Here is a 25,657-nt window from a genome sequence, read left to right as displayed (position 1 = left end):
ATGTAAAAAATAAGTTGATGTTATTTGAACCTACCTCTTTTATCAATGTGATGTAAAAAATAAGTTGATGTTATTTAAACCTACCTCTTTTATCAATGTGATGTAAAAAATAAGTTGATGTTATTTGAACCTACCTCTTTTATCAATGTGATGTAAAAAATAAGTTGATGTGACTAGAGGTCCCAAAAAACTTTCCAAAAACGTAATTAATGTTTGGATCACTTTTATAGCGCCGTTTTCGTGAGAAAATCCTCTCAAAAGCGCTTATAAATATTTACTATATGGATACACTCTTATATAACTTTTGCATGATTACTAAAAACAGCACTTCGTTTCAACTTAATTACCGTAAGAAGAAAAAAATAACAGGAAAATAATGCATTTAAATTAAACTTTGGTAGTAGATAATATTTTCATCAATTTTGAAGATGGCCGCAAATTGTGAGGAAAATCATCCATATGAATTTTTAAGAAATTGTTTCTTAAATTCATTTTCCATTCCCTGTAATTTTAATAGTCTTTTCTTAGAGTAATTTAGTCGAAATGAAGTATTGTTTTTGGTAATTATGCGTGGTTAGAGTGTATCAAAATCTATATGAATATATATGTTAATTTGATCAAAATCCTAAATCTCCAAAAGTTTTTGACAGATTGCTTTCAAATTTCGGAACAACGTTGCATTCGAATTCGCGTGTTTTTTTACACACCTGTGGCATTGTATAGATCTCACCTGTGGCAGGTAAAATAATGTTTTTTTTTAAACAGAGGACGTAAAAACAACACGCGCTATTATTTATCTGTCTACACAGACAGACTGAGCTACAGAAACGCGTGGAGAGATACAGTTAGTAATAAATATTTAATTTAAAAAATGTTGCCCCTCCCACACCATGTAAATGCCATGGCTACGCCATTGCTGTCACTGATTGTTTCCATTGCAATAATTACGTATTTTTAAACTTTAAGGGTCCTACTAATAAAATAATTCGCAACTGATAAACAACCTAAGCAAATAAGTTAATTTGCTAGGAATATACATGGTGTTATTATTGTTAATTACTGTCAAACTTGTTGTGAAATCAGATATGAGCGCATCAGCAGAATGCTGCCTGCTCATTACATAATAATAATTCTGGAATTCCATTCTGAACATGACCTTTCGGGATTTGCTGTTATCCCGCGAATCTCCAAAGGTTTCCAGAAAGCCTTTGTTCCAAATTTAAATAACCCAGAAATCACAAAAATATATAAAAAATTTGAATCTGAACGCACCAATTGGAAACCCGGTATTACGAAAATTCTTTATAATTTTTTAAATTCCAGTTTAGTTTTAAGGGGTGTGCAATTAATACAAAACCCACCAAACATTTTAAAACAAGACATTGTATGAACGCTACATTGTCATTAATTAACCCACATATTATAATATGATTATTTTCAATAATTTATAACATAGATACGTTATTGACTACAGAATGATTACCTAGCCTGTTAATCGAAGACTTTTGTTCATACATATTCCGTAATCAAAATAATGTTGAATTAAAATTTGTCAACATTCTTACATAATATTTTTTCTCATTTGAAAGTACATGACTTGTCCACTGTTATTTTCCGACTAATATGATTATTGGACAAAGCTGTGCGAAATTTTGACATTTCAAATCGCAGACTGGGCACGAAATTACTAATTACGCAAGAAAATATGTCGCACTTAGCAAAATGTCAAATGAAACCATATCAACTTCTTATGTACATTCCATGATTAAATATGACGTCCGCAAAAACACCGAAAAGCGTATTACAAAATTAAAACGTCACCTTTAAATAATGGCAAGTTATGCTAAGCTAAAAACGTGAGGATTTGCTCATGAACTATAAACTAATATTTATTTGGTAATAAAGTTAAGCTTCTCTCTAATTTTGGTATCATCATGGGTTCTGAATCACCAATATTAAGGCGATGCACCACATCGTTTAACATTTTGAATCGGGCCGCTAACAATAACACTCCTTATGAAGACGGCGATAAGGTTTAAATTCCAGCTCAACACAAGTCGCCTGTTTTGATTTGTACAAGAAAAAACATCGCCAAAAATTTGTATTTTATTTGGTTTTGCGAAGTTCAGGCACAAACATTTAAATGTTTTACGATCATCTTATGAAGAATTTCTTTTGCCACATTATGCAATAAAGCCATTACCGAAAATGGTTTCGTATATAAAAGATTTTTAACTTAAAAGCATTTTTTAAGGTCTGATACTTTTTCTGGACTTACAAAAAGACTTAAGGCCCCGTAGTAAGCGTTCAAAGATAGTTTGAAAGGGAGATATGTAAATACGAATTTTAGATGGAGCACGCTCATATTAAAAAACGATAATAATTAAGCGAAAACAGTGAAAATATTTAATAAAACACGACAGATTTTAAATAAAGAAAAAATCTCTTGACAAATGCTTTAGTTGCATTTAAAGATACACTGTGAATTTTCGCATGCCTGTAGCATATTAAATAACAGAACAAAACGTGTTTTAAATAATTTTCGGAGCTTAATTTGAGATTTCTTTCTATCGAGGGAATTTCATATAATTAACATTTCGGCACAACAAACGTCTATGTATGTATCTTAAAAAATAACGTTTTTTTGGAACTTACAAACTTAACTAGTTATCTAGAAACTTGTTATAAATCGGTAGAAATAGGGTATGCGGGGGATTAAATAAAACTATTGATTATTTCAAACTCCAAAATGTGTTCTACTCGCAGTATTTAATTAAAGCTTCAAAAAAAATTCCAAGTAATCTTATTTTCAAACCAAAAACATGTAATTTTGCATTACTTCGGCTTAATATATATATATTTTTCATATAAATGTTTTCTTAAATTTGTTTGCCGTGTACTAATTTATCTTGACTTAATATGGGAAGGAATAAAATAATTGATTGAGCATTTTAGTTGTCATTTTTTAATGATAAACTAATGTTCATAAGACAAGGTTTTTATGCATAGTACAAAGGGTAATAAATTATTATAAGCAATAATTAGTCGCCTGCAATATCCATGCAAATTGAAAATATCTCCGGAGTAAAAATAAATGCCGCCGACGGGAATTGAAACTGCCCCTTCTGATATTGCTGGTTACTAATTATTGCTTATAATAATTTATTATTTTAGTTGTCGTTTTTGCTTCTCGCTTCTATTGTTTCCAGCTTTCGTTTTCATTTCCTTGCCTCTTCTGGTCTATTCTTGCTTCGTCTTGTCTCTTCTTGGCTAATGATTAATTTTGTATTATTTTTGTTTTAGGACTTCACTCCGACCTCTCCATCAGCAGCATGGATGGCGGCGAAGGCGTACAGTTGCGCGCGGGCGTGCTGGCCGAGGTTGCCGAAGAGCTGGCACTGCTGGTGGCGGGCATGGAGGGCGTTCGATTCAAGGACATGCTGGAGAAGCTGTCGCATCAGCTGCATGACAGGGATGGTGAGCTGCAGGCCAAGAACGACCTCATTCTGGAGCTGCAGACCAAGGTAAGATCAGCTAGACTAAGACTCGGGCCCAGAGGTAGCAAGAGGAAATCAGGGATTTTCAAGGAAGATATGTCATGATTAACCTGTTGACTGGGACTTCGGTGACCTTAAGAAAAAGTGAAGCGCCGAAAAATCATAGATATTTTTTTTCAAATCGTCACGCCGTCAGAGAAGCTGCATACATCATATAACAAGTAGTTTCTACGGTGATATTTAGAGCAAACGATTCTGACAATGTCCTTCATACAATTCATCTGTACATAAGGGTTAAAATCGCTTAAAAAAATATTACTGATTTTAGTATGGAGGACACCGGGGTTCCAAATACATTTGACATGTCAGAGGAATTGAATAACTGCACAGGAGTACCAACAGTCTGGTATTAGGACTGGAACTATGGTATTTCAATTAAGGTGATGCACTACGTCGTGTAATATTTTAAATTGAGCCGCTATCAATAACAACCCTTACGTAGATAGCGATAAGGTTTAAATTCCCGCTTAACACCATCCGCCTGATTTGATTTATGCAAGAAAAAAACATGGCCAAAAGGTGCCTTTTATTTTATTTTGTGGATGTTCAGGCATAAATATTTAATTATACAATAAAATCAAAACCGAAAATGGGTTCTTTAGTAGGAGATTTTGAACTTTAAAGCAGTTTTCATAGGCCTTATACATTATTTTTTCTGGGCTTATAAAAAGACTGAAGGGAGTGGAAGAGCGAAAGATGAAGGGGAATAGGAAATTTTGAAAATCGCCGACTATTCTCACATTCCTGGTTACTAAAGCAGCTAAAGCCATTTCAAGTACCTAATATTTCGTTTCTAAGTGATGAGATTGATGATTTCATCTTCTATCTTCCGTCATACATTTTCCTTTTGGTTACCCTCCTCTATTCCCAATTAACACCATTTTTGTTCAGTTGTTTAAATGTCTCACCCCGTACAAAAAATATGTATATTGTATCGCCTAAATTAGTCACCAATCAAAATTTTCAAGTTAAAAACAACTATGTCTACTAATTCTGATTCATCTTTTCTCCAATCCCTGTTGCTGGGTTCCCACCCGATCTATTCTATGAGAATCTATGGTCAATTTAGAGAAAGACAGTCGATTCAACTTTGTGTTTCTATTCCATAGAAAAATCAAACTTATTTTTAAAGTTATCTTTGATAAATACCTACTTACTCACACATTCCATGCAGAAAATGCTATTTGAACAACCTTCTCACATGAAAATCGCACTGCGCCATTTACAGAATCAACATGAAAACGGGGTTAAATTATATTGCTGACAGGAAATTATTTTATTTAATCCTAAAATGTATTGTATAAGTACTTTTACTAATTATGCTAAGAATACGAGGAAGTTGAAATGTGTTTGCTACTTCCAGCTACCGGCATTATCGTTTTAAATAGGTGTCAAAGATCAGCATTGTTATTGAATCATGCTTCACGACCGAGTAGGTCTCCCATAGAATACAGAATGTTTATACCGCCGACAACAGCTTCGTTCGGCTTTACAATACTACGTTTGTCACAGACGCAGGGTCGGGGACAGAAGTCGGGTAGGTACCTGACAAATTATAATAATCCGAAGCCATACGTACGGTTCCGGTTAAACCTGCAACACGAACGATCCCGCCAATGACGGGGCAAAGAACTGTCGTGACATACGGCATGTCAACCAAGGGCGGGAAAACCTTGTCGGGGCTAAATGACACAATTTAAATGGCGTCCTTATCAATTATTTTGTATAATTTGACGTTTCTGTAAGTCATTTGAGTTGGGTAAACGTTTGCAGACATCCTAAATGACTATTATTTTGTGAAAACATTTATTTACCCGGTTAGATATGTTTAAGTCAATTAACGCACCCTAATTATTTTAACATTTTATCCAGATCTCCATTCAGCTTTTTATTTTTTTATTATTTTTTACACTCCCTCCATTTTGAAACTCACTGACGTCAGAAAAGTTTCCTTGATTTATTCGGTCTGTGGTAAAATGTATAGTTTAACCATCTTACTAATTAGATTCTTACACGCCGGTTCAACGTTGGTGTGGTAAAGCTGGCCTTGAGCCTGGCTTAAGACCCTTTAAACCAAACAAACGCCATGGTAACAAATTGAAAACTTCACCTTTCTAACCTTACGCGCCGCGTAATATTTACACCGCGTTTATAAGAAAGGGGGGGTTAGCATCCAAATAATTATTTTTCTTTAATCCTACTTTGTCCTCAAGGTTACGCATTTTTTTAAAAGAAAGTATAAATCAGTGATTCCCAAAGTGTGCAAAATAACGAAGGTAGAGGGGAGGGGAAGGAGATGAGACCTGACTATTTCAAGCAACGTTTTTGAGAGTATATTTGACTCTGGAACGTACCGCAAATATGCATTACACCATTTTAAATGATTAAATTGTGATATAAAACAAATCAATCAAAATAAATTTCCTTCGCACGCCGGGATTTGAACCCTCGGCCTCCGGATTGCTGGTCGAGAGCCTTACCCCTCGGCCACGGAGGTCATTCTGGTATTCTCTACATATCTCTGCTCTATGTAAGTTTGGAATAATCGTATTGTGAAAAAAAAACACATGAAAAGCTTTCATTGTGAATTAAAAAGCCAAATCGATATAATTTCGCAGCGCATAAATTTAATATGCAAATTCCATGTAATTATTGTGAAGTGTAAACCTTCCTACGGCACGCGAACATGAATTAGTCCGGGATAGGTGAAGGCCGAGTGACGATAAACTTGATGCTTTATGGCCAGTATTTCACTAGCTTTTTAAGCTCGGCTTTGTGAGATATTTACGTTGTTCTCTAGTATGAGCCCGGCCCAGATAAGCCTATTGATGCCATTACTAAAAATGACCGATATACCGGCCCTAGAGATGCCTCGCTGTTAGGTCAGAAACATTGGTAGAGGAGGATAGGTAGAAAATTTTAGAATAAATTTAGCGAAGTTCATTCATAGACAATGGAGAATATAAATAAAGTAACAAATGGAGATATGAAAAGGAAGCGACCACCTACTACAACGAATGTCGCGAGGCCACGACCAAACTGCACGGATTATTAAGCGGTGCGGCAGAGCTAATGAAAGCTTTTTGTTTGGTGTGTAGATAGGAACAATGGCGGAGCACCGCTGGCGTTGTGCGTAGATGTGATGTGCAGCAGTGAACGATGTTGGTAATATTTGTGTGCGTGCGGTTTCATACTAATAATGGTTCATGGCCCATCTCTCTTGTTTCTATCCCGCTAGAGTTCGCATGATCGTGGTTCCTACTACGAGCTGTCCAATCGGAATAATCAATATTATGGTACCTACCGGCCTGAAGAAAGTTTGAAAAACGAATTACCATGGAGATGGTGACATTTCTTTGTAAAAATTGCAAAATACTTTAAGTGTATGTGTAATATCAAATTTAACCTATAAGTCTTACGATTTGTTTTTAATTTATTAAATAAGATATAATTAGAAACATACTTTTTTGGACGTAGAGGTCTACTGTTCACAGAACTACTAGTTAACTTACTACTACCCATCTTATATCGGTAACGCCAAATTAACATATTTAGTCAAATAATTATTTTAAGTACATAAGCAATAAGGATCTTGAGAGAAAAATATCATGGCTTGACCCAATCGACACTCAAACGCCCTGTGATTGGTCAGCGGGTTCTGACAGCACCTCGCGGGTCGGCCGGCCGCGTGCAATAATGATGCAGACAATTTTGTGCACTGTGTATACATTACACAGGCCACTACTGGGCTTAAAATGCTAAAAATTATGTTTTTTTGGAAATACCCGAGTGGGATTAGCCTTACTGTTAACCGACAAAAACCGAGGTACGTATGATGTCATGCCTCACTCTTCAGATTATCAGATATCGATCGTTTTGGCGGGCTTTGAAAAATGCAAACTTTGATAATTATTTTACCTGTTATGAAATCGATATTTGTAAAAAATAGTAGTGTTTAAGTTAGTAGGCAATAAAATAAGACCATAATAATATTAACTGGAATTCCGTATCAGATTTAATAATTTATCAATTGAAATAAAGTCAATAGCCAAATATCACACTTTCAGAAAGAAGCTTGCCGACTTTTTGAAGGGTGAATGTGATAGTGTTAGTGGCCTGTTTCTCGTACTCGGATAATGTTGCAAATGTCGGTAAAATATATGGGTTCTACGAGAGCGGACGTGTTTTAACCGCTCCGGTTTGTTTAATCCTTTCAGAAGGTTTCCCTTGTTAAGAGATCGCTGAAAAATGTTCAGCATCCGTGTTTTATATAGTGCTTACCTTCTTATTTCACGAAATGCGCGTAACTTCTACCGTTTAGCCGGAATTTGCCATTATTATAGCATTTTAAACCGATTAAATTTTGAAAGTGAACCTAGAACAAAGATTCTCAATGCAGTCGAAGATTTTATACCTGACTCAAGTGTCAAGTGGTGTCGGGATTTACGGGACCTTTTCAACCGAGGATTGGTGCTGCCAAGGTCTGTTATCTATGTGAGGATGTTGTGTCGGCGCTCTTTATTGGCAGCAGACACATGTCAGCGCTATATTAGCGGCGGACACATGCCTGAACGGATGACGAACCTCGTGCTGGCACAGTTGGTCTAAATAACAAATGTAGATCCTAGGAAATAAATTGTACAGCGCCCTTGAGGTGATTTTTCACAAAAACGGCGCTCTACAAATTATCCAATTATTATTATTATTATTATTGAATAAATAAGTATGTACATATATATAAAATATAAGTATATGTTTGTATGTGTATATATGTGTGTGTACATATATATATATACGTATGAATATGTATGTTTGGATGTATGTGGCTATACGTGTATTAGAAAAAATAGTTTTGTGTATGATTCTTTATCCTTTTTTATTTTCGTATTTCTGTTTTCTATATCAGTTATAAATTTTCTACTGTAATCCTTCCTATTTTGAACACGTTTATATATTTAGTTCATATGTTCACACTAGACCTCACATAACTATATTCCATTGGTCACGAAACAGGCAGTCAAAATAATAAATAAATGTTATAATACATTATCATGTATTTTATAAATAAACATAATTAGGCGTTTACTATCAAAACAAACACACCTTGTTAGCTAATATATTTTAAGGTGTTCGTTGCCATCATCATCCAACAACACATTTGTTTACTTTTTACGATTCATAACAGTTTTCACCTTGTATAATGTTGCGTGATAAGCAAAAAAAATACCCTCCCTCGGGTTCAAATTAATTGTCTTTGTTTAATATATGAGTTACCCACTTTTGTGGGTTAATTATTAATTAAATAAATATTTAATTTCATCCAGGCGACGCGACGCCACGAGTATTAATTAATAAATAATACATTATTACTTTGGGTGGCTCTCAAAATCGATAAAAAAACCCATTTTGTTTCTTCACAAACATTGAATAGTTTAGTACCACCATTGCGCAGTGACATTTTCCGATAGTTGCTATGCAAATTGGAAAATACAAATAATTTATATTATGTACCAATACAGTTTGCTAAGCTTATTTACTTTTCCTCTTCTATTTTGCTTTTTTAAGTTCAAGTTTGAAGTCTTATCGTGATTATTTTTTGTGTTATTATGATGTGTTGTGCTTCCTCCGTCCTTGGCTAACGTTTCGTACAGTGTCCATCACCAGGGCAAATAATATATGCAGGTTATGGTGAAGTGTGTAAACCTTTCTTGAAAGAATTTAGTTTGTACGGACAAAACTATTTATTTATAATCATATTGCGTATGTGCGGGCATTAAAATCGCTTGAAAAACGGAGTCTAGAAACTTACGATTTCAAGCACAAAACTGGTTTTTATTTATTTTGTAAATAATTTTATAAGAAAGCAAAAAAGTTAATCAAGTGAAACTGTCACAGATAATCTTAGCTATAATACTGTATTTTTTTAAGTTGTTTCCTTTACGCGTCCATACATTTCTAGTGAAAAAATATTTTTTTAGTTGTTTACATTTATATTTTTTATTGAGTAATTTATTATTTTATTTGTATTCTATTCTAGCGAAACGATAGGAAAACCTTCGATTTATCTAAAGCATATTTTTTGGTATTCATAATGTACACCAATTCGTTATAGAGATTAATCAAAATAGTGATTTAGCATTAAGCTTCGCCTTATGGCTCCGTAGTAGAAGAAAAAGGTTTGAAAGGGAGATATTATTTAAATACGAACGTTAGAGGGAGCGCGCTAATTAATATTAAAAAACGATAATAATTAAGTGAAAATGGTGAAAATATTTAATAATACACGACTCGTTTGAAATAGAGAAAAAATCTCTCACAAAATGCTTAAGTTGTATTTAAAGATACGCTGTGATTTTTTTCATGCCTATAACATATTAAATAATAGAACAAAACGTGATTTTAATAATTTTCGGAGCTTACTTTGCCTTTTTTTTCTATCGACGGAACTTCATATAATAACGGTCCCGACTTTAAAGATGCATATATATATATTATCTTAAAAAATAACTTATATTTTTTTAGGAACTTAAAAACTTAGTGTGTGTTATAAATCGGTAGAAATTCGGATAAAACTTAGATTTCCTTAAAAATAGTCCTCTCTGAAGTTTCGCTGTACGTCCGTGAAACACGGCTTATAAACAAAGATGATTTACTCGCAGCGAGACAATAATATAACATCAAATAAACAATGTAGCATGGACATTAAGATCATTTCCTGGCTTTTGTAGGCTACCAAATTTTCCTCGAAAGTATCTACCATTCCGAAGAAGTTTATCAAGATTTCTTGAACAGATAAACAATTTGATTGGTCTATTCGAGCCCCGGGGAGTCGAAAGGGCTAGAAAAACTAGAGGTGAATGCGTGTGTCAGGTAGACTATGAGAGAAGAACGGAGAAGAAAGGTGTCGTGTGTAAATCAAATCGAATTGAATGCTAAATGAAAGCAGTGTAAAGAAACACATACTTTTTTTACATTGCGTGTCTGGAGTGTAAATTCTCTCGGGATATTCTACTTGCGATTTATGATAGCAGAACTACATAGGATGAAGTGATTCTATTTAATCCATCGAACACGAATGTGGTCGAGTTTAATGTTGATAAAACTTACGTAAAATGACACAAAACCACGTAAAAAAACAACAACGCAAATATTTGTGCCACCCCAACGGCAATATACCATCGCCATTTTTAAAAGCTGTCTCTAAAAAATATCGCAATCATTTCAAATCCGAACGATTTATTTGATTATTTCCAAGATTTCAACTATGTAGGATAATCATTTTACTTAGTTGAAATAATCGACTGAATAAATATTTTGAACAATGCGTAACGGCGTAATATTTCAAAACGTTTTATGATTATTAATTCAGTCGATTATTTTCTATGAAACTTATATGTTTCGATTCTTCTCATTTCAGATCAGTAGCATTTGACTCTGAATCAGAATGCTTCATATTCGATTACAATACAATGCAATAATAGCTATATAATTATTTTAAATCATTTATCTTATGGTCACCAAGCCGTGGTGACTGATGTTTCTATATTATGTAGTAATTACATGTTCTAATATCATGTAAAATGACGACGGGTCTGAAAGTCGCTGTGATAGCTCAGTGATTAGAACAGAATCAAAGATCTCAGCGTTCTTATGACAAACACATCAACAACTGTACTCGATAATTCTTTCATCATTCCTTCATTGTATACCAGCCGTCATTTGAGGCACACCTACGCTCTTTTTTATCTATCGGGTGAATCAGCCATAAATTTTATTTTCCTCACCAAATAATTTCTTATAAAACTTATGGAACATAAATATTCTATACGAGTTTATTCTCAGTGTTAGCTGATCAATACATAGCGTGAACAGCCGGCCCACCTAAACTAACTAATGAAAACCTTGAACCCTTGGACGAAGCCTGAAAGAAAACACCATCGACTAGCCTATTTTAGATGTTATATCTACGCCTACTCCAATATAATAAGGTGTTGGTTACCCACACAGGTGCCTACTCTAACAAATTTTCTAAAGGGTTCTTATTTCTAGTGGGCATAATTTTTTTTATGTTGGTACCGCTGATTATAAAATTAACCCCTTTTGGACGTTTACCATACAACATACGAATCAGTGAAAAGAGTATAATTTATTTATTTATTGCATCTCACTATACATAAAACACGTTTTTTTTCACATATAAACAACCTCACTGGGACTAAGCCTTTATCGAGGTTAACAATTTATATTTGAGTGAAGCAAACATAAGAGTAATCACAAACATAAAGTAATTCTACATACAAACACAAAATATTTCAAAATTAAAGAAAAAATAAGTATTACCTAGATGTGTTACCAGATGGGTAAATTGACAGTATATTGTAACAATATTTGAACCATAACTAATCATTATTCATTATTCAAAAGAAGAAGCAAAGTAAATAATAAAGACAGATAGGGTGACATTCAGTTTTTAGCAAATGGGACTTATATAAAATCTTATTATTTAAAAGGACAAGGATGAAAAAATATTAAGACAATCGTCTGTCAATATAAATGGAGTAACAAGACGGATTAATATTGTGAATTGTGGTATTTTGTGAATTTCTTAAAACGTTTTTTTATTCAGTAAAAAATTACAAATTATGGTGAATTTTATCACCATAGTTAAAAATAACTATTTTGTCGCGGAGACCGATACATAAAAGAATTTTAACGAAATATGTTTGTCTCACAGTGCGCGACATGTGACCGGTAAGGGTTAAATTGACGTTAATCCTTTGGTACACACTCATAATTCAAATTAACATTAAATTTCATTACTAAACTGGTACCTACCTGGTGAAAAAAACACAGTAACGAAATATTTCAGATGTTGTCAAATATTATCTTTTTTCTTAACCAGCCTCAGAAGGTTATTAACAAAGTTGAGACAATCCCTCAATACGTTTTAAATAATTCTTTGTTTGTTATTTTAAATGTTATTCAAAACTGGGTGCTACAATTTATTAATATTTTTCCCTTTAACAGCTCTTTCGGCATCCTGTGCAACAATATTGAAAAAAATTGTTTTTAAATAAATAAAAATGTAATTATTTGTAGGTGTCAGTGTGGGAGGTGGAGCTGGCCAGCGCGAAGGACGAGGCGAACAGCGCGCGCGCCGACGCGGCCGGAGGCGACATGGCGCGCGACGCCAGCGTGGCCGAGGCACGCGCCGCCCGAGACGCGGCCGTGTCGCGCCGCACGCGCGCCGAGGCGGACGCGGCGCGCGCGCGCGTCGAGCTCGCACAGGCCGCCGGTCAGCTCATGGAGGCGGTCAGGCAGAAGGTGGAACTGAGCCAACAGCTGGACCAGTGGCAGGTGGGTGACACGATGCTATATATATTTTTTTATTTTTTTTCTTCTTCTGATGTCCTCTCCGATTGTACGTTGCTATTTTTTAATCGGAAGATCAACAGTTTTCACACTTAATGCCTAAATTCTTCGATATGGAAGGCGGGTAGCAGATCACCCCAAGTGGTTCACTTGGTTTGGTGACTTAGCAGGGGTGCCTGAGTTCACTACCCGTGGCTCTATCCCAATGACTTTCTTTTGGGTATGCTCGGAATGAACTATCTACGGGTCAGGAGAGATGTGCGCATTGCTACACATTTCTTTAGACTGATTCGTGGATGGTTTGAAAACTCGGTCATCATGGAGAGCATTCATTTCTATGTTCCCGATGGTTATCTACGTCACCGGCAACATAGACTATTTTATCTCCCGGCCTGCAGAACTAACTTGCCAATGGTCATGCCTGTGGGGAGAGCAATCTTGCTGTTGAACAGAATCAATTCGGATATCGACATTTTTAGCATCAATGAAGCTTCCTTTAAAAGGCAAGCTCTATTATCACTGGTATAGTTGATATACACACTGTTAATATTAATCTAAGAATTCTTATTATAAAAATATTTTCAAAACGCATTGAAATTAACAATTTTGTAATGTTTTTGAAATTAATAAACAAAATTGAATTGAAAGGGGTGAGATTTATCTAGGTATTGGCGGCGGATGCATCTTCTCACCTACTGTGTGGCGGGCCGGATCTAGAGAGACTGGTTGAGAGAGACCTTTTGACCTTTCCAGCAGGACTTTTTCGACGCATTGCCTTGCATCGCAGTTGGAAGGATACCTATCCTCAAACCTATTTCATTTCCCGGAACTTCCCTTCCTTCTTTTCCTTAAAAGAACCTCCACACAGTCTTATTCCCTAAAATGACATACGCCCTGAGGGAAATCATTTTCCTCAGGGCCTATCCCGACGATTAGTCAGTTAGTTCAAATGTAAAAAGTTATCAAAATAAATGTAGAAAGTTCAAATAATAACTTTTTATTTTCAGATGGACATGCAGGAGCTGATCGAAGAGCAGATGAAGAGCAAGCTGTCTTCTCAAGAGCGCAAAAGGAAGGTAGCCGACAATGGAAGTCGTGCAGAAGCCACAACCACCAGCAAAATCCTCGGATTTTTCCAGCGATGACATGCTACTAGAAAAAAACAGAATTAAATAATAACTGTAAAAATATGTGTACCCATAGACAATGCAGTAAGTACTTGACTGTTATACAGACGGAAAATACAATCTAAAATTAATATTTTTTTAATAACAAATAAAAATCGCAAGTTTTGCATGGCTGTATTGAACTAACGAACCCATTGTGAATACTGAATGCTGGTAATATAGGGTTTTCCAATAAGAGGTGTTGTTTTGATATTCAATCGTAAAAGATCAATGGTTTCGTTGCTTGTGTGGCACGTAGCGCCGTCTTGTTGAAAGCAAACGTTGTCCAGATCAATAACATCCAATTTCGGCCATAAAAAATCTTTAATCATCTCTCGATAGTGCAATCCATTCACCGTAACTGTTGCTCCAGCCTCATTTTCGAAAAAGTAAGGTCCAATAACTCCGCCGGACCATAAACCGCACCAAACAGTCACACGTTGAGGATAGGGAGGCTTTTCAACAATAACTGTTGAGTTTTCCGAGCCACAGATGCGACAATTTTGCTTGTTGACGAAGCCACCGAGGTGGAAATGGGCCTCATCACTCAAGATGATTTGCATTTGATTCACTCAAGTGAATTTTAATAATTTCAATGCGTTGTTGAAGCGTGTATCGTTCCATTTTTATTAATGTCGTAGTTTCTACTTGTCAAATGTCAAAAAATGACAGCTTCAAAAGTAACATCTACCGAAATAGCGGGCTATTCAAAATAACTCCTCTTATTGGAAAACTCTATACAAGGATTGCTAAATGCAAGCAGTCGATTTGAACAGCTTCAAGCAGTTACTATTGAATACACGGCAGTCAGCGTATGTTAAAATAGTTTTTGTTCTCTTTTTTTTAGTTTTTGTTCTCTTAAGAACTGCAGATTGCTATGCAGTAACTACTTGTAGCTGTCGATATTGGCTTTTTGAAGTTTGTGTACTCCCAGCCAAACATAACTCAACAGTATTTATCTTCCTTATTGTATTGCCCAATTTGGCTTATTCCGCGTACCCACTATCGAGGAATGCCCAGCGTGATTGTGGGCATATCGATAAAGCTATGCAAAATTATGCTATTTTATTTTTGATTGTATTTTGCACACATTGTTGTTACATGTGTAACAGGCAAGTGCCGATAATGAAGCTGGTTTTTTGCGAAGTCCGTGCGATTGTAGTTAGCATAATATTAATATTAGTGTAATTATATATTTTATTTATGTTGTGTTTTCAGTGATCCATTGCAATATAGAATAGAGTTTGATTTTATCTAATAAGCCAATAATCCAATCGGATTACTTATCTGAACTGGCATTGTGAAATGATAATGTATTCATTAGTTGGAAAATACATTACAGATTATCTGAACCAATTAAAAGCTGTAATATAACCCTTTTATTTAACATCTTTGATACCATGTTATAAGTATAAATAATCTCTGAAAGAAGTCAACCATTTTTCCGACATTTATGAGAGTCTTGCAGTATCCATCATCAGACCAGATGGCCTCAAGAAAGAGATCAAAACAAAACAAAAAAGATTAACAGTGAAATTTTTAGAATCATCTTTGAGTATTTCCATCTATTGAGACAGTCAAATTTCAATCCACCGTGGGTTACATTTGAAACAGACATTCGAAAATTTGCTGAAATATTATGTTACATAAAAAATTTAAAATCACAGTGTTAAGTATATGTTAAATAGGTACCTACCTACAATATCTTTTTCAGCCGTTAAAGGCATGTGTAGCCACGCAAATAATTTCCTAAATGACATGCCACAATATCTTTGTCTTATGTAAGAAAATAGAATTATTTTATACCTTTTTAATGTTCCAACTGCCATTACAAAAGTTATGAAATAATAAAGTTGTAGATTTTAAACTACATCGCTCTTTAGTGAACTATTGAAAAAAATATTTTTGTGAGACAGCGATGATGAAATGTACATAATTTTCACTATTTTATGTTACTTCGTTTTTCTCAAAAGCAGGCGTATCTACATAGTATTTATTTTATTTTTATAATCCATAGCACAATGATATACAATAGCATAGATTTAATAAAAGATGCCTAAATAGATAGACAACAATTTTTCTTTTCTATAGTTTTCAGCACACAAAGGTGTTGCCACAATAAAAAAATAGGTCGTTAAAAATCGTATAAAAATCGTTTAGGTACCTACCTGCCTATAGTATTTTTGTTAATTTTGAAACAAAACCAGACAAACTTTGCATAAATCATAATTTTACAATATGCTACTTACATACATTCACTTAAATGACATTTTAACATTAAAAGTACCTTAGCGACATAATAATAAAAAAATTTATCTCATCTTTATAAGCTAGCCTTACCTTTCTTTAATCTTTTAAAAAAGTTCCTCAGGTATTACAACAAATTTGATAACATAATATTTGCATTTAAAAAGGTTCCTACTCGTAATGTTGTATAATCACTGAAGGCATATACTGATAGAAGTGTGTACATTTGATCAAAGCAAGCTAAATTTGTCCTTACTTCTGCTGATATTTGTCAAACATTTTCAAATATCGAAATTCTTTCTTGAGCAGATAAACAATAAAATTTTGAAAAAGATTCGAAAGGTCAGATTACACTTCTAGCAACAAATGTCTGTTCAGTGCGTATAACTGAACTAAAATAAGTTCTGTCAGTGCTACACAAAATTTATTGAATAAAATGATTGTTTGAGCTTTTTTATAAATATATAAAATACATTTCCTTTCCCATACTGTCGTAGTTTTTTTAAATGAAAAATATATTGTATTTTAAAATTGCCTTATTTGTGAGTTGTGTTGTGACCTGGCTCTGTACTTAAACGTTAAAAAATAGTAATAAATTTATCTAGAATAATTTAATTAATATTTAAATTTTAATAAAATAAGTATTTAATGTTTAGTTTTAAAAGAAAAATATATCATGATTTAATGTTAAAAAGACATTTGTTTCCATAATATTTTAAACCATGCATTTATTTTTATTGAAAAAAAATATATATAAACGGTAAATATGTAGGGTACATATTTTTCATAAAAAGTGTGCAAAGTGTGTGTTCGGTATAAAGCCACTAATCCAAATCATGCTATTAGATTAAGCTGTATTGAACTAAAAATATACCTATAGTGTCACCACTGTCACCACAGAGAGATGCCCACAATGAAATCTGAAACTACAGATGTACTAAAAAGCTGTAGTTCCAGTTTTCACAACATGTTTGTATTTCTTTGGTGGTCAAATATAAGCGAATTATCTCATTTTTTTTCACCTTATAAAGTCAATTTGCAGTTTTCTATAATGATTTTAAGTGAGCAATGAACTTTTAAAAGCACATAGTATTTTGAATTTCTTTCAAATATAAAAAAGGGCATTAAATCTGCTGTGCGTGTTATGCAGTTTGTAAATTATGTGAAATGAGATTTATTAAAGTTAAGAATAAAAACCACATTGTTATTGTGTTAGTCATCACTTTTACATTTAATTATACAGTGAACTACTGCTAAAAGTATTGTAATTCATGAGATTTATTTTGTAATAGCTGTACCCCGCCACGCGTTTCTCAGTATGTCTGTTTAGATAGAGAAACAATAGCGCGTGTTGCTTTTACGTCCAACAGATGGCGCTGATTTTATTTTTATTTTTTAATCATTTTTTTATCAGTCACAGGTAACATCTGTATAATATAGGTATATAAAAACACGCGTATTCAAGTGCAATGTTGTGTCAAAATTTCAAAGCAATCGGTAAAGAACTTTAGGAGATTTAAGATTTTGAACAAACAAATGTTTACATGTTTACTTATATAGATAGATTGCACATTATGTTGAAGTATCATAAAAAACATTAACTACATGAGTATCTTTTATAAATTCTTTCAGTGTACATTTTTTCTAAACATATAATGTGATCCTCTTAAATAATGGAAATATAACTATACATAATATTAAATTGTAGTAAAGAAAATAAATCTAATTTACCTACCTGTAAGTGTGCCTTAATTAAGATTTTTATAAACATTGTCAAAGAAATTTCTATTTTGTGCAATAGCCAACCAACAACATTATTACTATTAATTAAAACTTTTCAAACTTCTTTGACATTAGAAAAAACTTTGAAATTGTGAAATGGGAATACCATACATAAAAATATGTATTTTGTCGTTTGTAGATTTATAGCTGTTTGCTGCAAATCATGAACAATATTGCCTTAAGTGGTTTTTACCATCAATTTTGCCTAGGCCTTTTAAAGTAATACTTAAACTATTAGAAAGCCTTAAGTTTTAAAAGACATTGTGAGCTAAATATAGAATATTGAAATAATTTTTATTATGACTAATAATATTTAACTAATATGATTTCTAAAAATACTGCGGTTAAGTGAAATAAATCCATCAGAACTTATGTGGAGACCTACCATAGATTAAAATCATCTCTTTTTATGCAAATTCAATAGAAAAACTTTAAAAATAAGACTAAAGAATTATTAAGAACAGATTTTTACAATTCGGTACTTACCTACACTGAACTTATTCCTACGGTTAAAACCATAGAATAAAGACGAATACAAGAAATGCTATGTGTGAGCATGTTTCGTGATGTAAAAAACTCTGACCATTCTTTGCTTAAATTTCAAATTCAGAAATTCAGTCTGGGTCTCTTAAAAAATTTCATATTTAAACGGAATGGCGAATATCTAATAGTCAAAAGGCACCACTGTGTCAGTGGCGACATTGGTTTCCATTCAAATCTATGTGTATTATCTATTCAGTGGTTGAAACCGTGTACCTTTTATTAACTTAAAAGTACTTTATTGGATGAATATAATAATAATGTATAACATTTATTTATACTACAACGATTTACTAAAATAATAAAACATTGTTTATCCTTTTGTTTTATAATCTTGTACTTTAACATTTTGTCTATTAAATAGAATAATTGTATTAAAATTTAGATTATTTACCAAAAAACTCTTATTTTATATTTGTAAATATATAAATTAAGATGCAATGTTAAACACATCATAAGTTGCCTCTCACTAACAACAATTGAACATGAATAAATTGTGATGTTGCTTTTTAAATCTGGTATTTTCATTTTTTTATAATTGACTCCACACAGGAAAATAAATTGTCTCAGGGCCAATATAATTTTTGAGGAAGCAGTGTGAAGGGTCTTTTTTAGTTTGAGTTAAAAATCATTCCATGGCTGAAATGTTAAACACAGGAACGAGTCATAGAAGTGATCCATTCTCATGTCAACTATGTACAAATGTTTCCTGGCTACGCAACGGTGTCGAAGGAATTAATGATGCAAGTTCCTCGGAGCATCTTCCATTAAAATTCAGGTAGAACAAGGACAGCATTCCCACCTGACCCAACTTGTTTGTGCTCCCGTATAAGAGTAGTAAACTGAATGCCGTTGAAGTGAGAGATCCCTGAGGCGTGTAGATACAAGGTAATTTTCTCAAGGGGGTTAAATTTTTACTTAACCCTTCAGGCTTTAAAATATATTTACCTACAAGTCGAAACAATACTCTGAAATTTTGGAATGCTTATTATATGAATGCAAACTATTTTAAATTTGCTAAATTTCTTATCTTTAAAGTTGATGTAAAAGAAATAGATAAAAAATTTACTTGAAGTAAGAATTCATGTTTCTAAATAATAATACTTTGATAACAAACATGAAAATGTTAAGAAAAAAAATTTACCGCAACATTTTGACTCGAAAGGTCCATAATTTTAAAAAAGAAGTGGGGAAATTAGTAAGAATTGTCACTTCACTTTTTATGCCATTTATTAATTAAAAGAGTAAATAATTTTTTACTTTCAACTGTCAACAAAAAGGATCCAGCCAATTTATAATGATACACTTGAAACTTTTTAAATTTAATCCATGGAATATCAGTTTGTCTCAAGTATAAATATTTGAGCAAAATGAGAATAAAAAATTAATTTCAAACGACAAACAAATCACTTATCTCCACTTTATAGAAAAAAATATTTTTTTTAATATTTGGACGCCCCGGTCAGATCTGTCCTTCAGAGGCTCTAAAGCTGGGGTGGGGAAGCTTTTAGCCGTCGGAGCCTTTTGGATGTTTGTAGTATCACTTAGATTTTGGTGGAGAGGAAGGGTGAAGGAGTCCTCGGAAAAAGGAAAATGCGTGACCAAATTTCATGTTCACAAATGGAAAGTGAGAATGGTTGAGTTGTGTCCGAAAATCGAATTTTATGTTGCGTTCAAAACACAAGACTGGTTTAAACTTAAGAGTAATTAAAGCAAATAACTGCGTAAGAGTCCAGGAGCTTAAATAATCGTTACACGCAGAACATGCAAACGGTTTCCTCCGAAATCCGCAACTGGGATTTTAATATTAGTTATTATTATTTTAAAACTGCTTTTAACTTAACATTGGATATTTGTGCAAGTCCCCAGCTTCGGTTAAAACTACACCCAGCCCATGAAAATGGTTTCCTCTGATTTTTGCAGCACACAATCTGCATCTTGGAACACGATAATGTTTTCCTTCAAAATGCCTGCTGATTAATCCACAACTGGAATTTTATTTTTACATTCTGAACACAAAACTGGTCTAAACTTAAAAGTTAATCCTTGTGAGAGTTCCCAACTCTAATTAAAACCACACCCAAAACACGAAAATGGTTTCCTCCGATTTTTGCAGCATATAGTCTAGTCTGCTACTGGAATTTTAAAACTGTACTTAAAACACGAGAATGGTTTCCTTCTTAAATGCATCTGCAGATGAATCCAAAACTGTAATTTTATCTGTAAGTGAGCCCCGGTTTAATTAGCATTACACTCATAATTTCTTATTAAATACACATTTAATTTCTTATTAGTAAAATAATAATAAATTTAAATTAAATTAAAAAGGAATGTTGGATCGCCTATTTATTTATGTCTAAACTACTTAAATATCTGTCAGCTAAGTCATTCTCTGGGTTTTGTAATAATGTCTTAAAAATGTGTCTGAAGCACTGCGAAAGAAAAGCATTCTCGTAAAAAAACTTATATTATTTCTTTGTGGTCAGCAGAGCGCGCCGAAAGTGCTTGCGGGCCTATCTAATGGATATGTTGTTTGTGGCTAATAGTGTCCTTCAGAGCCCTAAGTAAAAAACATAGGGAAGAAAAAGTAATGAAATAAAAAAGAGTAAATATATTTAAAAACCATTTATTTCAATCAAAAAATAAAGTTTGCGACTTCCACCGTCCCTCCAAACCGGATCTGTGCTGCCTCCCGCATTGTCTCTTTGGCAACTTCTTAACAAAACAACATTTAAACAGTATTTCTACAATCAGATATATATTTGTACTGAGCATCATGCGGAGAATAAATCTTTCAAACATTAAATACGAAAATATACAGTTTGCAATAACGATTCTTTGACATCATAAAAGGTTGCTTCGATAAGTTACTTCTGTCAGCAAATATAACATTTTTTAATTTTCTTACAAATTAATAGGGAAACGGTATTTTGAAATGTGGATTAAAGAAAAGCCTGTCTTAATGCTATTTACATGTTTAGGCATTAATGGTTTTGAACATTCTATTCACACTCTTGAAGAAATAACTCGGTGCAGCTTACTTTCTTAAGCAGTGTGGTAACGCAAAGTTTGTAGAAAGATTACTTTTGCGACAGAAAGTTCACAAAGGTCACAAGATCGCCGACAGTTTGAGACGAGAGTCACTTATGGTAAAATCAATAACATAAAAACTACAGAATAATAAAAACCATCTTAAAAACTATTAAAAAATTTATATTATCATCTGCTTATTCTAGTAAAATAACATTGAATCTATTTGTATTGAATTAAATAAGACTTTTTGAATTAAATCCGATGAGAATTCAAATTCGTAAAGTAACTAAAAGATGCATTCTTTAATCGATTTGGTAACATGAGGCACATTAATTCAGACCATGTTTACAATTTTCTTTGCATGTCCCGAAGGTAACACAATTCCATTCCAATATATATATATATATACTTAAATATCATTAAAAACAACTAATTAATTCACTCACACCGCTCAATTTACATTCAGATATCGCCACACATATTAATAAAAAATAAAAACTTTAAAATACGAAAATATTCCATAACATTTTTTAAGTGCTTGCTTGTTGCAATAACACAGAGCTAAAATTCTTTTTTAAAAGTATTAAAACCGTATTGAGAATTAATTGATTGAACCGCTGCAATATCTTTTTAAAACGCCTTGGCACAAACACACTGTTCAAATAATTCAAGAGACTACAACAGAAGGAGATTTAATAATAAATGTATTATTTTTTTATCTAACTTTGAAAAAATTATATCAAAAAAGAAAAAGTTCAAATTAATACACAAATTCATGTTTACCAGTAATTTTAACAATTGAATTGAACACTGCAGTGTTCAAATAGTGATCTTTTTATAGGAGTATAAATATATACTCTTATAAAAAGATTATTATTACTATTATAAATTATAGCATAACGATTTACATAATTCCAGCACTTTGTTAGATTGATTCCGAAACACAATAAAATTAATTATAAATTAATGTATTTCGACACGGCCGATATTATTGACCACCGAATGACATTTGGCTTCTTTTTTCAAAATATTCGAGGTACTAGGTATTCACAATCATGACAATTTACAAAGTTACCGACATTTCAAACATATTATAGACTACCGTCACTGTTAGATTTCTCCTCAATAAGGCAGAGAGAGGGGCTACAACTTTACAGACGTCCATTGTACAAAATACAAACATTAATTGATTCAAATACATATTTCAAAATTATAATAAGAATCGGATTATTTTACAGTTGACAAAAAGCCACATAAACGCCAGATATCATGAAGTCTCACATGCTAATTACTAAAAGTCATTTTAGTAAAGAACGAGGAAGGATTGGCGACGTTGGACGACTTGTTAAGAAAGGGGGCTGTAAGAAGGGATTTGTTCATGCAAATCTTGAAGAGACCCGGACTAAATGAGGGAGGAAAAACATTTTACATAAGAACAAGTCGGTAGAAGGACCTATTCTCATGCAGCCAAAATCAGTTTTGATTTCGTTAGGTGCAAAAGTGAAAGATAACTAACGCATTTAACGATCATGATGTTAATACAACTACAAGTGTCTATTCTATGGATTTCAGAAATCACAAACACACCAATATCCCTCACCCCCACTTGAACAATATAATCTAACACAGAATGGGTGCATATTTCAGTGTGGCGTGGGTATAAAAAGATATTAGGTATATATAATGACTACTTTTGAATTCGAATTTCACAAAACAAAATCATTGATGATGAACAGTAAAAACCGTTATAAACACAATGTTGTAAAAGATATCTCTTCCAAAGAATTATATCACTAATATTATCTGAATTGTTATTATAGCTGTAAAAACTGTACCATACATTCATAAATGTTTGTGAGATTACTGCCAAAATAAGGTAAATCCATTTTTTTTTAAATAAAAATAGAGTAGAAATGAATCTTCGTACATATGTTTGTAAGCCTGTTCCCTCATGGGTGTAGATTTCATACTGACCTGTGAGGGAGCAGGCTAAGAAGTTTTCAGATTGCCCCGCTTCAGCAAAATACATAATTGCATAAATAAATTTTAACAAGTTCAAATCTGGAGTCTTAAAATTATTTTAGGTGGTGACTCTGTAACATGCTGACTTCTTTAATAGTTTAACTGAACTAACGGGAATTTTATTGTTATAAAATTTCTTAACATGCATATATATGATAATATACATTTGTAATATTGAACAACAATATGAATATCTGTGAATCATCTCAGGCTAGCAGGATTAAGCCGTATAAAATTAAATAAGTTGCATTTTGTAGAAATTAATAATGAAATCATTTTATTATTATGATACAGTGAAACTTCCTCACAAGGTTTTCCAAAAAAAACTTTTCATGTGAGGAAAACCTCATATTTGAGATAAATTGGACCATTTTTCAAATTCAGCCTTCAAGGGACCGAAAAAACCATCACTAACCCCTCAAGCCTCTGGCATATTCTGATAAATGGAATAATTCTGAACATATCCGAAAACTAAAAACTGTTTTTGAAAGATGATGAAATAAGCTTTTAAATTTTAGTATTAGAAATAAACATATTATTTTAGAAATATAAATTTTTTTAACGCAAACTTAAAAAAGGTTTAAAAATGGCTCATCTAACATTTTTTTAACTAAAATTACTGATAATGGAAAAACATAAAACAAACACATATTTTATTGGGCAAAAATAAGGACGGGTTGTTTCGGAGAATTTGAACAATTCATCAAATTTCTACATTCATTTTCGAGTTCTGTGAAAGATTTTTTCAAGATCTGTTTTAATTTCAGTTTTGTCAAGCAACAAGCCTATAATGATATAATAACAGAACTTGAATAGGACTTTCACAGAACCCGGAAATGAACGTTGAAATTTGATGAATTGTTCAAATTCTCCGAAACAACCCGTCCTAAATGTTATTGCCACCTCACTTTTTTGTCATTTCTCGTGTATGAAAAATTCACAAATTTTATAAACTTTTTTCAAATTGCGGTCGGAAACTTTGGTTTCATTGAAATTTTAGATTTGAATATAAAGCATGTTGTTTTCTCTTTTTAACACCGTTTAGATCATATTTTTCACCAGGACAGTAAGGGAGAACAAATTAGCCTGAGGAGCTAAGAATGCAACTTCAGCATCAACTTTTTGAATGGGTTTCACTGTTTGTATAAGGAAATATGAGATACTAATAATTAATTTTATTTTATATCTTTTATTTGAACTTTAGGCTAAGGCAAAGCGATTGAAATTATACATTTTGACATTCAATGTTGGAAAAATATATACTCTAGACCGGCAGCGAGGGAAACAATCTGTATTATTAATTAACTGAAGAGATTAATGTAGATTACCCGGCCCTAATTGAAATAATCCTCCCCAGAAATATAGTAAAGTCAGTTTTGTATTGGAAATAGTATTACTTATAGAAATGGCACTGATGTAAAAATTAAGTAAATTAATATTTACAATAAAAGATATAAATTTGTTTTAGACCACTTTAATTTTAATTTCACTGTACCGGTTTCGGAAGCACCCTTCTTGACGAAGGAAGCACCCTTCTTGACGAAGGAAGCACCCTTCTTGACGAAGGAAGCACCCTTCTTAACAAAGGAAGGGTGCTTCCGAAACCGGTAGAGTGCAATTAAAATTAAAGTGGTCTAAAACAAATTTATATCTTTTATTGTAAATTATGACGAGCCACAAAGTAAATGCTTATTACAAATATGTAAATTAATATTTAATCATATTTTACAAACATAGTATTTTTATTGGTCCGTGGTATATATTGCCTTTCTTTCGGCAGTTAATCTCCTAGCAAACTTTACAGCCGTCCTAATTTAAAACATCACAAATTTTTATAAAACAACAGTTGTCGGATTGCAATTTTAACAAGAGGATTTAACGCGATAACAGAATATCATACCGTTATATATCAAATTTGGAATTTGAAGAATTTTTTAA

General features: G+C 32.8%; 1 protein-coding gene across 1 annotated transcript in view; it reads left to right on the top strand.

Annotated features, from left to right (window-relative positions):
- LOC149412889 (bicaudal D-related protein homolog) overlaps positions 1-19,136 on the top strand; it is a 212,103-nt gene extending 192,967 nt beyond the window's left edge. Inside the window, exons 6-8 of the mRNA XM_089644910.1 lie at positions 3,304-3,524; positions 12,657-12,914; positions 13,937-19,136. Of these exons, the coding sequence (XP_089501036.1) occupies positions 3,304-3,524; positions 12,657-12,914; positions 13,937-14,074 (617 nt within the window). The 3' untranslated portion in view covers positions 14,075-19,136. The remainder of the gene's footprint in view (positions 1-3,303; positions 3,525-12,656; positions 12,915-13,936) is intronic.
- Positions 19,137-25,657: the final 6,521 nt, after the last annotated feature.

This window comes from Hesperophylax consimilis, chromosome 22, assembly GCF_061612785.1.
Source record: "Hesperophylax consimilis isolate HC1 chromosome 22, BYU_Hcon_1.0, whole genome shotgun sequence".
NCBI classification, from domain to species: Eukaryota; Metazoa; Arthropoda; class Insecta; order Trichoptera; family Limnephilidae; genus Hesperophylax; species Hesperophylax consimilis.
This window is presented reverse-complemented; position numbering and strand designations above follow the sequence as displayed.